Source organism: Orcinus orca, chromosome 9 (assembly GCF_937001465.1).
Source record: "Orcinus orca chromosome 9, mOrcOrc1.1, whole genome shotgun sequence".
NCBI classification, from domain to species: domain Eukaryota; kingdom Metazoa; phylum Chordata; class Mammalia; order Artiodactyla; family Delphinidae; genus Orcinus; species Orcinus orca.
The window spans coordinates 53,879,483-53,895,002 of NC_064567.1; the positions used below are offsets into that span (position 1 = coordinate 53,879,483).

The window sequence follows — 15,520 nt, forward strand, 5'->3', positions numbered from 1 at the left end:
ATCTTTTGTTTTAATTAATTTATTTTAATTTTGGCTGTGTTGGGTCTTCATCGCTGTGTGCGGGCTTTCTCTGATTGCGGCGAGTGGGGGCTACTCTTTGTTGCGGTGTGCAGGCTTCTCATTGTGGTGGCTTCTTTTGTTGTGGGGCATGGGCTCTAGGCGCGCAGGCTTCAGTAGTTGTGGCACATGGGCTCAGTAGTTGTGGCTCGCAGGCTCTAAAGTGCAGGCTCAGTAGTTGTGGCGCCAGGCTTCGTTGCTCTGCAGCATGTGGGATCTTCCCAGACCAGGGCTGGAACCCGTGTCCCCTGCATTGGCAGGTGGATTCTTTTTTTTTTTTTACAGATTTAATACATTTTATTTTATTTTTTTTTTTTACATCTTTATTGGAGTATAATTGCTTTACAATGGTGTGTTAGTTTCTGCTTTATAACAAAGTGAATCAATTATACATATGTTCCCATATCTCTTCCCTCTTGCGTCTCGCTCCCTCCCACCCTCCCTAACCCACCCCTCTAGGTGGTCACAGAGCACCGAGCTGATCTCCCTGTGCTATGCAGCTGCTTCCCACTAGCTATCTATTTTACGTTTGGTAGTGTATATATGTCCATGCCACTCTCTTGCTTTGTCACAGCTCACCCTTCCCCCTCCCCATATCCTCAAGTCCATTCTCTAGTAGGTCTGTGTCTTTATTCCTGTCTTACCCCTAGGTTCTTCATGACATTTTTTTTTAATTCCATATATATGTGTTAGCATATGGTATTTGTCTTTCTCTTTCTGACTTACTTCACTCTGTATGACAGACTCTAGGTCCATCCACCTCATTACAAATAGCTCAATTTCGTTTCTTTTTATGGCTAAGTAATATTCCATTGTATATATGTGCCACATCTTCTTTATCCATTCATCCGATGATGGACACTTAGGTTGTTTCCATCTCCTGGCTATTGTACATAGAACTGCAATGAACATTTTGGTACATGACTCTTTTTGAATTATGGTTTTCTCAGGGTATATGCCCAGTAGTGGGATTGCTGGGTCATATGGTAGTTCTATTTGTAGTTTTTTAAGGAACCTCCATACTGTTCTTCATAGTGGCTGTACCAATTCACATTCCCACCAGCAGTGCAAGAGTGTTCCCTTTTCTCCACACCCTCTCCAGCATTTATTGTTTCTAGATTTTTTGATGATGGCCATTCTGGCAGGTGGATTCTTAACCACTGCGCAACCAGGGAAGCCCTATTACGTATCTTTAAACCAGGACTGAACACAGTATTCAAGCTATATTCTGTAAGTTCCTGATAGCAGGAACTCTGTCTTACGACTATATTCCTAGTGTCTTGTGCAACATGGTCCTACCGACACTAATGAGATAGTTTAATGAATGTTGCCTCATTTTTACAGAAAATTATGTTATTTATCATTCCACATCCATGCAGCCATACCTGCATCCTCCTGCACATGCCCCTCCCCATCACTGTCTCAACTTCTTGCTTTTCCTCCTGGCCAGTGGCCTGGAGCTGCCCTGTGGTCCCATGTGGAGACGCTGCTGTTGCTGCCACTGCCGCCACCATCACCCCTGCCACATTGCTGTACCGAGGAAAAGAAACTGACCTTTGTGCCTGAGCACGGGATCTGTGGAGGCTATGGCTCCCCCTGCAGCTGCCTGGAAGTGCGTGGTGTTAATGTCCTGAGAGTAGGGTTCAGGTAAAATCCAGGATACTCAATCAAATTTGAATTGCAGAGAAACAGCAAATAACATTTTTAGTATAATTCTGTTACAAATATTGCATGGGACTTTTTTTTCCCCCTCTAAATCTGGCAACCCTACTTGGAGGGTGAATTTTTTTTTTTTTTTTGCGGTACGCGGGCCTCTCACTGTTGTGGCCTCTCCCGTTGCAGAGCACAGGCTCCAGACGCGTAGGCTCAGCGGCCATGGCTCACAGGCCCAGCCGCTCTGCGGCATGTGGGATCTTCCCGGACCAGGGCACGAACCCGTGTCCCCTGCATCGGCAGGCGGACTCTCAACCACTGTGCCACTAGGGAAGCCCTGGAGGGTGAATTTTGACCAAAGAGATGCAGCACAAGAGGGAGCTGGTAGATAAATTCTTCTCCCTTCATCTCCCCAAGATAGGCTGTTCCAAAGTGCAATAATCCATGAAAATATCCTAAAAGACTGAGCAATTAACCACTCTTGTTGAAAAGCTATGGCAGCTCAGTAACACCTATATTTGTACACCCTCCTCCACTGCCTGCCTCACTTCCATCTTTTCCTCCCTTCTGCTTCCCAGAAATAGTGCCCCCCAATGAACTGGCAGCAGGTGAATGTTTCTTGTTGTTTGTGGCAGGCTCTAGGAAACCTAGGCTAGCATAGTAATTTTGGTAGTGGATTCTTCAACTGGAAAATAAAACATGAAATAAATGGTGGTTTTCACAAAGTCAGGCACAGGGCCCTGCAGACTCAAAATCCAGACTGGCTGAGAGCTTTGAGAAAGGGCCTTTAAAGAGGTAATTAAGGTAAAATGGGGTCATAGAGGTGGGCCCTAATCCAACATGACTGGTATCCTTATAAGAAGAGGAGATTAAGACACAGAGGGAAGACCATGTGATGACAAAGGGAGAAGCCAAGGAGAGAGGTCTCGGAATGAAACCAATCTTGGACACCTTGATCTTGGACTTCTAGCTTCCAGACTGTGAGGAAATAAAATTTCTGTTACATAAGCCACCCAGTTTGTGGTATTTGTTCCCACAGCCTTCAAAAACTAAAACACGGTTCATGGAATCAAAACAAGTCAAGTTAATTACAGAACTTGAATAATTAATGTCACTGGAATAAGCTTGTCTGATTAGTCCTGCTCCACAATAAAGACAGTTCTCTCCTGGGGGTACTTCACTATAACAACCCACCATGTAAACACAATAAATAGTTTTTAGTTCTAAAAGCTCAAGAACATTTTCAGTTCATGGAACTATGAACTGGAACTATGTTATGAAACAAAGCTTTGATCAGATAAAAGTCGCTCTTTTTAAATTAATCTTATTTATTACCATTTATTTAGTTGCTCCACTAAACATGAATAGCTCCTGCAGCTTCCTATTTCAAAATCACTTGCAGAAAGTGACAGAGTGGCATGGACATATATACACTACCAAACGTAAAATAGATAGCTAGTGGGAAGCAGCCACATAGCACAGGGACATCAGCTCAGTGCTTTGTGACCACCTAGAGGGGTGGGATAGGGAGGGTGGGAAGGAGGGAGATGCAAGAGGGAAGAGATATGGGGACATATGTATATGTATAACTGATTCACTTTGTTATAAAGCAGAAACTAACACACCATTGTAAAGCAATTATACCCCAATAAAGATGTTAAAAAAAATAATAATAACTTGCAACTTGGATTATTAGTACACTTTTTTAGTAGAATGGTTGACTTCAGGGGTGGCTGTTCTTTTGTTTTCTGTTCCAGGTACTTATTATCAAATTTACATTAATGATTCTGTTAGTAAGAGATAATTACTTTTGTTTCTTTTTTATGCATTGTTTCTGCAACAATCAACCTCAAAGATATTTTAAAACACTAAAGTAGATTAAATTCCAGCTTTTATGTATTTCTTCTGTTACATAATTCCCCTACATCCAACCTAGTAAGACTATAATTACATTTCACATGTGCTATAAACTTTTTCTGTTTAAAACAAATTACTCTGACTCAGAAAGGAATAACATTTGCTTGAACATTTAGGACACCTGGCATTAGGTTAGCAACTACCAAATTCATATATAATCTAAAATAGTAATTAGAAACATTCTTAATTCATGCTAATGAATAATTATAATTTTACTAAATATTGCTAATTAGGCAGGGTGCAAACAAGTATCAGGAAAAAAATCAGAAGAAGAATATTATTTCTTAACATATTTACGTTAAAAATATATTTAGTTTTCTTTGTTACTTTTAGAAGTAACAAAGTGGTGCACAGGTCAATAAATTACTAAAACTTGTAGTTAATCTTTAAGTCTACAACAGCTTTTAAGAAATTGTAATTTGTAATTTAACAGAAATGTTAAATTCTGCTGAACTGTTACCAGATTGAAGCATTTCTATTCTCTGTGTATAATTCATCTCTCATACATTTCTCTACTATTAATTTATATTTTTGCTGAAATAATTTACCAATTCAATAGGTAGCCATTTTACCCCTACCTCCTGTGTTCTGGTGTCATACTGTCTCTTGTGCTCTTAACTTATAGCCTTCAAAAATCGATAGCAAAGAAGGATCAATGAATAATGATTAAACCTAAATTCATTAGCTAATTTAAACAGGTAAAGCTTTTTAAAAGCTTAAGCTTGGTGCATTTAACAAGAAGAAAAACAAATACACTCAACATTATCATCAGTAAGAAAACAAAGGACATGGAAAATTCACAAATGGAAAAGTAAGGTAGATAGCTGGTGGGAAGCAGCCGCATAGCGCAGGGAGATCAGCTTGGTGCTTTGTGACTGCCCCGAGGGGTGGGATAGGGAGGGTGGGAGGGAGGGAGACGCAAGAGGGAAGAGATATGGGAACATATGTATATATATAGCTGATTCATTTTGTTGTAAAGCGGAAACTAACACACCATTGTAAAGCAATTATACTCCAATAAAGATGTTAAAAAAAAAAAGCCAGTTTTACAGCGACTGCCAAAACAATACTAATGAAAATATACAACCCACACCAGAACAGTGCTTCTCAACTTTTAACATGTATACTAATTACCTGGGAATCTTGTTAAAATGGAGATTCTGATTTAGTAGGTCCAGCACAGGGCCAGAACTTCTGTGTTCCTAACAAGTCCCTATGTAATAGCTGTGTAGGTAGTTCAAGGACCTCACTCTGAGTAGCAAGGACTTAGTGTGTACCTTACTCTGGGTAAACTTATGAAATGCTTTAATTTGGTTTCAAATCAAATAAAAAAGTAATCCTTGAAATCTTCCATGAATGTTTATTGAGTACCTAGAATGATCTAGACCAGGAGGTCCCAGGTTGCCAGACCAGAAGCACCAACATCACTCAGGAACTCGTTATACGCTGACCCATGAACAACGTGGGGTTGGGGTGTCGACCCTGGCTCGGTCAAAAATCCAGGTGTAACATTACAGTTGGCCCTCTGTATCCAAGGTTCCATATTCAGGGATTAAACCCACCAGATTGTGTGGGACTGTAGTCTGTATTTATTGAAAAAAAAATCTGCATATAAGTGGACCCCTGCAGTTCAAACCTGTACTTTTCCAGGGTCAACTCTAAATGCAAACCCATGAACCCCACCCGGACTTACTGAAGCAGACTCTGAAGGTGGGGCTCAGGAGTCTTTTAATTAGCTTTCCAGATGATTCTGGTGCATAATAAGTTTTGAGAAACACTACTCTAGACACTATGCTGAGGGCTTGGGATGTAAACCTGGGTATGTGACTCTTCTTGCTTTAAAAAAATCTCAGTCTAGTAGGAAGTCTGCTGAGCCAGTAAATACCGGTCAAATATGCAGTCAGTACAAAGCCAGAATGACAGACAAAGTGGCACCTAACATAGCAGAGCAGAAGGTTTCCTAGAAAAGGTCACAGGAGCTGAGTCTTATAAGGAGTTAGACATCAGAAGACAGTCACATGTACAACATATGCAAAGGTAATGCAGGAGGAAGTTTGGCACCTGTGAAAAACTGCAAGTAATTCAGTCCAGATGGCTTGAGTGTGGGGTGTTTGAGGACTTCCATTCTGGCTGCTTTTCACCTGTCAAAAGATAAAACAAAAACCATTAGAGCTGATAAAAATTACAAAGTTAGATCTATTAACTTCCTGGTAAGGGAACACATTCTATGAAGAATTTCACTGATGGGGAAAAGTCAAAAGTTTTTAAGTGCTAGAAAGGGGGAGTTCATGGGAGTAGTGCTAATTAAGGATGGGAAACTCGTGCTCTGGATATGGGACAGAATGAATCTATAGGTCGGTACACAGTTGGTTAAAATAAAACAAAAATCCTGTTGTTCATTCGTTAGGGAAATGTCTTCAGTCAAGTCCAGTGAGGAGAGTCTGACTTCTCAGGGCCATTGAGATTTATGGACCCTTATCAGCTTCAGTCTACTGTGCTGAATCACAAAAGTCAGTTGATATCTCCTAGACAAGCTCCACTTTAAGTGGGAAATTTTCCTTGGCAATCCCTCCTCTTTGTCCTTCCTCATCTTGAGATGCCAGATGAGCACACAAAGGATAGCAAATCATCAGATTATCAGCTTTCCCACCACCATCTTAGGCTTGGGTGCTGTTCTCACAGGATTCCACTGTGTTTATCCAAGTGGTTTCAGTCTCCTCTTGATGTAGTATACTTGGAATGTACAACAACAATTAAGGTTATGTTAATAATACACTTGACACACCCTTTGCACTTTCTCGGGTTAATAGCAACCTTAGACCTACTGAACCACTTCTAGGTGTAAGGCCTGAGAGGAGCTCTAAAAGCACCAATGAGTAGTTGTAAAGATAAAAAAACAAAAACAAAAAGAATGCTGAAGTCCGAGCTAGGGAGTTTCAAGAAAGTGTGAGTGGTCAACAGTGTAAAATACTACAGACAAGTACACCAAAATGAGGACAAGAAAGTGTCCACAAAATTTTACCACAAGTGTTGTGACCTCAGTTAGGGCAGTTGAGGAAAGCCGAAGAATGAATAGAATTGAGTAAATAGGGATTGGAAGTGCTCAGTACTCTTTCAAAGAAACTTGGTTTCTTTGGCTGTGATTCACATCAAGTGCTGCCAAGCCCAGTCTAGGTTTTCCATTTCTTTTTATTTGTAGGGCCAGAAATGTCATTCAGATCATCTTGCTTATTATGTGCCAAGTACCACTTTACAAAACTATCATTTCATTCTGTCCTCTCACGGCAATCCTATTGATGAGACAAGTGAAAAAATTATGAGAAAAATGGGGCTTCCAGGGGTTTACTTGCTCTAGATTCAATAATTTGACTCGAAAGCCTTCTAACATTGTGTACAATGCCTTGGTGGTTATTTAATTGTCTGGGAGAGCCACTGAAGTACAGAAGAGGTAAAAGGCTGGGGAATGTAGGTGACACTAGTCACTTCTCCGGGGTGAGATAAACTGCTTCAGCTTCCAACATTATCCGTTCATCATCCATCATTCCTGCATCCCACATCCATCCCTCATCCCTCCACCCGCCCATGCTTGTTTCAAGGAGGCCCAGCGCAAACTACAAAGACTGAGACGCACATGTCGCCAAGGTAACACTCCACTGTTACATACCGAGGTCTTCCCCCGCTTTCCTCTGGTACGCAAGCAAACCCAGCCCCTCCAAGTTTAGAGGTTCAGATAAGAGTTTGGGGTAGTTTGGATCCTCGGGCTTCCGTAGGTGCTGGCGCTTCAGCAGCCTCTGCCCCGCCCCTAGCAACGCATTGGCTTGTTAACAACCTGCCAGCAAGCAGGCTGCCTAGGTACGTCGGTGGGCTGCCTCCGCGGGATGCGGGTGGCGTTGCGGTGGCCGAGTCCACGGCCGGACCCCCGGGACCTTTCGCGACTCTAGTGGCTCTCAGGCGGCTTTCACTTCTCGGTGGCGGGGCCTCTTGCAGTCTCGCGGCTGCGGGCACAATGTAGGACAGGAGGACACCCCCCACCCCTCACTCCGCCGCACAGCCATGTCTACAGCGGAGGCTGCGGCGACGGCCCAGGCCCGGGCACCCGGCAGCACAATCAAGTTCAGCAGCCCTCGCCAAATCCCGGTAGTCGGGGTGGTGACGGAGGACGAGGAAGCGCAGGTATGGCCAGGTGTCTGTGCTTTGGAGGGTGTGAAGGCGGTGGCGGGGGTTGAGATCTGGGGGCGGAGATGATGCCTGGGGGCAGCAAGGGAGGAAACGGGGGCCTGAGGGGAAACCAGGGGAGCCCGGGGGACTGTGGTTCCAAGCTCAAAGCTGATCCCTTTGAGAACTGCGCCGCCTGCGAGGGGAGTTGGCTGTCGTCGACCAACCTGTCTGGGGACTCGTGTCTCGAGGTCCTCCCGGAGCGTCCCAGTAAACTGAGTAGGCAAGGTTTGGCGGCTTTTCTTCGAAAAGTGTGACCCCACGAAGGACCTGAGAGGGAGGGAAACATTCTTAGCGAAAACTTGGATTTGATGACCCCTTTGTTTGCATTGGGCTTTTATATGTAGATCGCTGTTATCGTGTGATGTTCTTGATATAGGGGTAAATCCTCCCGTGTTTAAATTTGCTGCTACCAAAACCTGCACCTGGAGGGGAGGGAAATACTATTAAAATTAGAAATTTAGCAACATTTTTATATGAAATTGGAAGCTGGTTAGAAGTGCGTCGGAGAGAATTGGGATCGAACAGAATTGATTTATTGTGCTTGTATTTGGTTTTTAGTTTACTCTTTGTCTTACAAAACTAGTTCTTTCGAATTTCTGTTGAGAAATTTCACTTCAGAACCCTGGCTTGGATCTCCACTCGTAGCGAGGGTGTTTAGAAACTCCAAGGCGTTTGTTTCAAACTAGGGTTCCATTGCTCTTCCCCAGAGATCCATGATCAAGCCTTAAATTAACGTGAGTTCTATGGAGGAAATTTGCCGTACCTCCTCACGCTGATGGTGTGGGGCTACTATGGGAATTCCTGCTGAGGCTTCACAAGTCTCAGGCTGCGTCAGGAACCTTGTCTCCTGCGTCCACATCCTGGAGGCTTGGAGAGTTCCTTAGGAGAGGCTAGTTGACTGGGGACCTCTTCTATGGTGGGAGTAGGGTTGCACTCTCTGAAGATGGCCAGACATTCAACCCACAGAGAAACAACACTTCTGCATGAGGAGGAGCAGGTGTTAGGGGAATTTACCTAATCGGGTTTGTGGAAGTATTCCAATCCAGGTGCAGATGATTTTGAGGAACAACAGCTGTCCCTTCACTCCCAAGGCTGCAAGGGGGCTCAACACTGCTGCTGTTCTCCCAGGCATGGGGCAAAACTGACGAGTAGGTGAATTTGGTATCTGATGGCTGTCATTCTTCCTTTACTTGGTATTAAAAAAAAAGAAGGGATGGGGTCTCAAAGTTATAGGAGGCAGGCAAGAGTGGGTTAAAAAGAAGAAAAAAGGGGAAATACTTTTAACAGGCTGTTGCCAAAATAGTCCACAATGTATCAAATAATGCAGAACAAGTATACCTGTGTATATGTGTGTTTATTTTCTCCCTTCCCTTTCCCTTTCTTTTCCTCTTTCATTACTGCCTCTTCTTACAGGGCCTAGGTTTCTCCTCCGGGAAGAAATAAGTTTGTATTAATTAAAGTTCCTACCCTGTTAATAACTGCTTCTAGGGATATTAACATTTTTTATAGTACAGAAGAAAAAGGCAGTTTCTACCAAAAGAAAGGAGATCTAATAAAGACATCTTAGAGCTGGGAGAAATGGTCTCTAAGCCTTCCTGGGTTTTGTTTGTGGTTGTTTTTACAAATGAGGACCCTAAGGCCACGGAAGTTAACTGAGAGTTAACTGAGAAGTTAACTGAGAGTTACTCAGTTTCTTTACTGGGAGTGGAGTCTAGTGCTCTTTGCCACTTACAATGATAACCTTTATACACCTCTGCCTTGGAACTCTAAATGTTTCCAATCTTTTCAAACCTTTCCATATTTGCAGCCTCCTCCTCTTCCTACAGTGACAGTACAGTATATCCTAGTAGCTTAAAGTGAGAATGTGGAGTCTACCTCAATCCATTAAGCCAGCTTCATCATATGCTTGAGAAATCACAAATTGTTCACCCTTTACCTATTTCCTATTTATTTAAATGTTGTTCCTCTTATTATAAAGAATCAGATGCCCTTTGGAGCAGTGATTATTCAAAATTTAATGTGCATTTGGAGCACCTGGGGAACTTATTAAACGATATAGATTCTAATTCTGTAGGTCTGGGTGGAGCCCTGGATTCTGCTTTTCTAACAGGTTTTCAGGTGATGCCATTGCTCCTGGTTGAAGGACTCCATTTTCCACTCAGAGTAGCAACACTTAGTGTATCATAGCTGCAGTATGGTATGTACAGTGTGACAGTTTCACAGCAGCTAACTCCTGAAAAGCCATAGGAGATGGTTTTACATGGACTCAGATTATAAAACAAAGTAAACAACAACAATAAAAATTCCAACCCTCCCCCTGCCAGGTCAGATGATATGGTACCAAATGGGGCTTTAAAAGAACTACTTGCGGCTTCCCTAGTGGCGCAGTGGTTGAGAGTCCGCCTGCCGATGCAGGGGACACGGGTTCATGCCCGGGTCCGGGAAGATCCCACATGCCGCGGACCGGCTGGGCCCGTGAGCCATGGCCGCTGAGCCTGTGCGTCCGGAGCCTGTGCTCCGCAATGGGAGAGGCCACAACAGTGAGAGGCCCGCATACAGAAGAAAAACAAACAAACAAACAAAAAAAAAACAAAGGAGGGCAGAGAGGGAAAGAAAGGAGTAAAACAAAATTAAAACTCTGTTTAAAAAAAAAAAAAAAGAACTACTTGCTCTCCTTTCCTGTCACCACAATGCCTCAGTCAATCCTGGATTAATGTCACATCCTTTGGGTCTCACCTCTTCCTCGCTTCCCACTCCATTCTCCATAAACACCACTTTACCATCCTCCTTGCTACCTCTGAGTCCCACCTGTTCTTTCTTTCAGGCTTCTGCAGTAGCTCCTTATTGCTTCCCTCGCTTAATATCATTACATTGACCAGATCACTCAACTCTCTAAACCTATTCCCTTTTCTGTAAAACAAGCCTGTACTAGATGAGTGTTCCCCAAACTTGGGTGACCATCACAGTCATCTGAGGAGCTTTTCTTAAAAAAACCTGTACATAGCTGGGTCCTTCCCTAGATTTACTTAATCATAATCCTTTAAGTGATTTTTAGCCTCAGAACCACTGAACTAGATGGTATCTAAGGGGTCTGCCATCCTCAGAGTGCCTCAGGTCCACTTCTTGTCCTGTTTGCGAGGTTTCCCAATGTATAGTCTGTACTTTATCTGTACCATGTACTCTGCTTAGTGCCACCTTCATGAGGGCAGAAACCTTCTCTGTTGTTTTTTTCTGTAGTGTCCCCTATTATCCCCCAGTAGCATCCAGCACAACACCTGGTACACAGGAGGGGATATTAAATATGTATCGAATGAATGCCCTCCCCTCTTTTCTGAATTTAAATCTTACCCTACCTTTAGATCCTACCTCTCCACCATAAAGTAACCCCCAATAGGACATACTTCCCATTCATTTTCACTCTCACAGACCTTCTTCTCATAAATGGGTGTAGTCCTTGGTCTGAGTTTCTCACCTAATTATCAGTTGTTTTATGTTTGTTACTATTTCATGTGTCTTGTTTTGTCTCTCCCTCTCCTTAAGTGTAGAACATATATCTTAATACTTGCGTGTCCCTCCCCTCTCAACTCTGAGTTCAGAGTAGAAATTTAAGTCCTCATTAGTAGCTTATAAAGCCTTCTGTGTTCCAGCCACACTGGCCTCCTAGCATCTCCTCAACCATGCCAGGTATACCCTGCCTAAGGGCCTCTGCACTTGCTATGCCCACTGCCTGGAAGTTTTCCCCTTCTTATCCATGGCTTGTTCCCTTACCTCCTTCAAGACTGCTGAAATTTTACCCACTCTGTGAGTCTTTTGCCGACCACTGCTTAAGCATCCTAGCACTTTCTACTCCCGTTTCTCCAGAGCATTATCTTGCAATACACTGTATAACTTATTGTCTCCCCCAAAGCATATCAGTTCTTTATAAAAGCAGGAGATTTTTTGTGTTTATTCAATACCATATCTTCAGCACTTAGAACAATGACACAATGGAGGCACACAGTAATATTTGTAGAATAAATATGATTGCGCTTAGTTTTTTGTTTTCACTTGCATAGTATCATGGCTGAGCTTCCTTGCCCAAATTTGCTTTCCCTCTGAGAACCTGCACAATCTGCTAGTTGATGTCATATTCTGCCACTATCTGTAATACTGCCATGGACTGTGTCCTTAAATTGCCTACCCCTGCTTTGGAGTAATTGCTAGAAGTAGCCTCTGTGGTCAGCTGAGAAGTCAGGCAGAGAATGAAGGTGCAAAGAACCAGTGTTTCTGCATCAGACAGCCCTGCTAGCCCATATACTAGCTATGTGACCTTAACAAGTTAGATATCAGGGCCTCAGTTTCAACAACAGGGATAATCTATCTTCATATGGTATATTTGAGGATTAATTAAGATATAACGTACCAGACACATTAATGGACCATAATAAATGTTAGATCCTTTCCCTATAACTAAGTATCAAAGGAGCAGGACTTTCCCCCTTTGAAATGTTCCTTGGTAAAGTGGGAAAATAAGTTCATTCTATAACTTGACGTAAGTGGAGGTCTAGTTTTCTTCAAAGCAGTTTATTAAGCTTTTGATCTTAAAAGGTTTTGTTAAATGTTTTTACAATTTCTCCATAAACATCTTATGATGATAATAACAGCAATTATTTTTATTTTTACATCCATATGTTCTCTCTTCTATACCCTGCCTGTGTGATCTCATTTACCCAGACTGTTCCAATTATTACTTTAAGCCTGTGACTTAGAAATCTCTGCCCCAAATTTAACTCATTTCCAGCCTCAACACAAGCTTCTCCCTCCAGCATCCCTGTCTCAGCAAATGGTGCCAACCACTTATGTAATTCCTCAAGCCTGTCCGTCCTCCTTACCTTTTCCTTCTCTTTCCCACCAAATCAAATCACTCATAAGGTCCTGCTGATTCTGCCTCCTTGATGCTTTTCATTCCATTCATTGTTGTGTATCCCGATTGCCACTGCCTTAGTCAAGGCCTGAAGTCACAGACTGGTCTCCCACCTCCAGTCTAGATCTTTCCAGCTCAGTCTCAGCAGACAGAATTATCTTTTTTATTGTTACATTCCTCTGGTTAAAACCTGTGGAAATCAATGAAGACCACCCTAGTGAGAACGAACAGGGGCTTGCTGTTCAGAGCTTGCTATAGAAAGAGAATCTGCCAGCATTGCTTACATTTAGCAGAGACTCCCAAGACAGGCAGGGGAGCTTTACAGTGAATAAAAGGGAGGCTTCTGTATTGCTCTGGTTGGAGGCTGTTGCCTTGGGGAAGCTGGAAGTGAGCTAGCTAGAAGCAAGGCAACCTGTGTGATTGATTTGGGAAGCATACTTGTCTTTTTCTGGTTGGCCCTGAGAGACAAATTGGGGTAAAAAATAGGGAATCTGACAATCATTGACCAGATACTGACTTTTCTGAGCCAGTTGCTGCAGAAGTTGTGGTTTGACTCCCCAGGTTGGTTGCTACAGAGGTTGTAGGACAGAGTTCTGTTGCTAGATATAGTCTGGCCTTTGTCTGTTTTTATATCCAGTCTCTCAAACCATTCAATAGCTTCTGATGATCATTAGCATAGTATACAAGGCCCTCTGTAAAATGGGGTTAATAATAGTATCTACCTCATAGAATTCAGTTAGTAAATTCATTTAGTGCTTACAGCTGTACCTAGAAATAGACTTTGTCTAATAAGTTTTACCTATCACTATTATTGTTATTATCATCATTATTATTCATGATTTGACCTCTACTTACCTTATCAGCATCATCTGTAGCTACTATCCTCTGAACTATCTTCTCCAACCTACTGAATGTCTCACCAGTCCTGTAAATGCCATGTTTTCTCTCGTCTCCAGGCCTTCACACATGCTACTTCCTTTGCTCCATTTCTCAAACCTTCAGTTCATCTCACAAATCCTACTCAGTCTCACCTCTGCTTGAAGATTACTTCTTCCAGAAGCTGTCCCAGATTCCCATCCCATTCCCATTCCCATCCCTCCTCCCCATACCATTCTGTCCCCATCTATATAGTTCCAGAGCACACCTCTCAGCCAGATTGATAGGTACTTGAAATCAGGGCAATGCGTTCCCCACACCTAGCACAGTTTCTGAAATGTCGAAGCTGCTTATAACTATTTATAGAAGGAGGAAAAGGCTAAGGGAGGGAGGGAGAGAGGGAGAAACCTTAAAAATATAATATGTGCCATGCAAGTAAAACACAGGGTAACATGAAGTAATAATATAAGATAAATTTAGAGATAATACAAGATAAATCTATGCTTTAATCTTTATACACTCTTTCTTGGAAAAGCTATACCTGCTCATTTGGGGGAAAAAATTCTGAAAATACATACAGGTATTAAAAAAATTTTTTGCTCTGACATTTCAATATCTTTTACAACCCTCAAAGCCAACATTGCAGAAAATCGGAAAATAAAAACTCACTATATATATTTATTTCTCTGAGAACACAGGAAGAAAAAGGACAACTGAGGTAGTGGCAGATGGCACTGTTAAATCCCAAAACCTTAAAAGGCAAAATTCTATTTATCAAAAAACTTTGTAACAGTAAATTTAATAATTTAAACAATTTAATAGTAAGATGTAACAATTTTAATGGTAATCATAATACCAAGGATAAATAAGTATATAGTAAATCCTTTTTTTTTATACAGCAGGTTCTTATTAGTCATCAATTTTATACACATCAGTGTATACATGTCAATTCCAATCACCCAGTTCAGCACACCACCATCCCCAACCCCCCACGGTTTTCCCCACTTGGTGTCCATACATTTGTTCTCTACATCTGTGTCTCAACTTCTGCCCTGCAAACCGGTTTATCTGTACCATTTTTTTAGGTTCCACATGAATGTGTTAATGTACGATATTTGTTTTTCTCTTTCTGGCTTACTTCACTCTGTATGACAGTCTCTAGATCCATCCACATCTCAACAACTGACTCAACTTCATTCCTTTTTATGGCTGAGTAATATTCCATTGTATATATGTACCACAACTTCTTTATTCATTCATCTCTCGATGGGCATTTAGGTTGCTTCCATGACCTGGCTATTGTAAATAGTGCTGCAATGAACATTGGGGTGCATGTGTCTTTTTGAATTATGGTTTTCTCTGGGTATATGCCCAGTAGTGGGATTGCTGGGTCATATGGTAATTCTATTTTTAGTTTTTTAAGGAACCTCCATACTATTCTCCATAGTGGCTGTATCAATTTACATTCCCACCAACAGTGAAAGAGGGTTCCCTTTTCTCCACACCCTCTCCAGCATTTATTGTTTTTAGATTTTCTGATGATGCCCATTCTAACTGGTGTGAGGTGATACCCCATTGTAGTTTTGATTTGCATCTCTCTAATAATTATTGATGTTGAGCAGCTTTTCATGTGCTTCCTGGCCATCTGTATGTCTTCTTTGGAGAAATGTCTATGTAGGTTTTCTGCCCATTTTTGGATTGGGCTGTTTTTTTTGTTTTGTTTTTCGGTACGTGGGCCTCTCACTGTTGTGGCCTCTCCATTGCAGAGCACAGGCTCCGGTTGCGCAGGCTCAGCGGCCATGGCTCACGAGCCCAGCCGCTCCACAGCATGTGGGATCTTCCTGGACCGAGACATGAACCCATGTCCCCTGCATCGGCAGGCGGACTCTCAACCAC

General features: G+C 42.3%; 1 protein-coding gene and 2 long non-coding RNA genes across 5 annotated transcripts in view; 1 reads left to right on the forward strand and 2 right to left on the reverse strand.

Moving 5' to 3' along the window:
- The window catches only part of LOC117199840 (uncharacterized), a 75,056-nt gene extending 65,573 nt beyond the window's left edge, over positions 1-9,483 (reverse strand). Inside the window, exons 1-3 of the long non-coding RNA XR_004481179.2 lie at positions 8,860-9,483; positions 8,010-8,112; positions 5,689-5,768 (exon numbers count right to left, since the gene is read on the reverse strand). This is a non-coding gene — a long non-coding RNA (uncharacterized LOC117199840). The remainder of the gene's footprint in view (positions 1-5,688; positions 5,769-8,009; positions 8,113-8,859) is intronic.
- Positions 6,317-15,520, forward strand: part of CFAP69 (cilia and flagella associated protein 69) — a 73,220-nt gene continuing 64,016 nt past the window's right edge. Inside the window, exon 1 of one of the 3 annotated variants that reach the window (XM_049714754.1) lies at positions 6,317-7,800. In XM_049714754.1, the coding sequence (XP_049570711.1) occupies positions 7,681-7,800 (120 nt within the window). In that variant the 5' untranslated portion in view covers positions 6,317-7,680. The remainder of the gene's footprint in view (positions 7,801-15,520) is intronic. The other 2 variants (XM_049714753.1, XM_004265623.3) reach the window with 2 other exon arrangements.
- LOC125965388 (uncharacterized) overlaps positions 10,788-15,520 on the reverse strand; it is a 42,657-nt gene continuing 37,924 nt past the window's right edge. The window contains exon 3 of the long non-coding RNA XR_007479203.1: positions 10,788-12,938. This is a non-coding gene — a long non-coding RNA (uncharacterized LOC125965388). The remainder of the gene's footprint in view (positions 12,939-15,520) is intronic.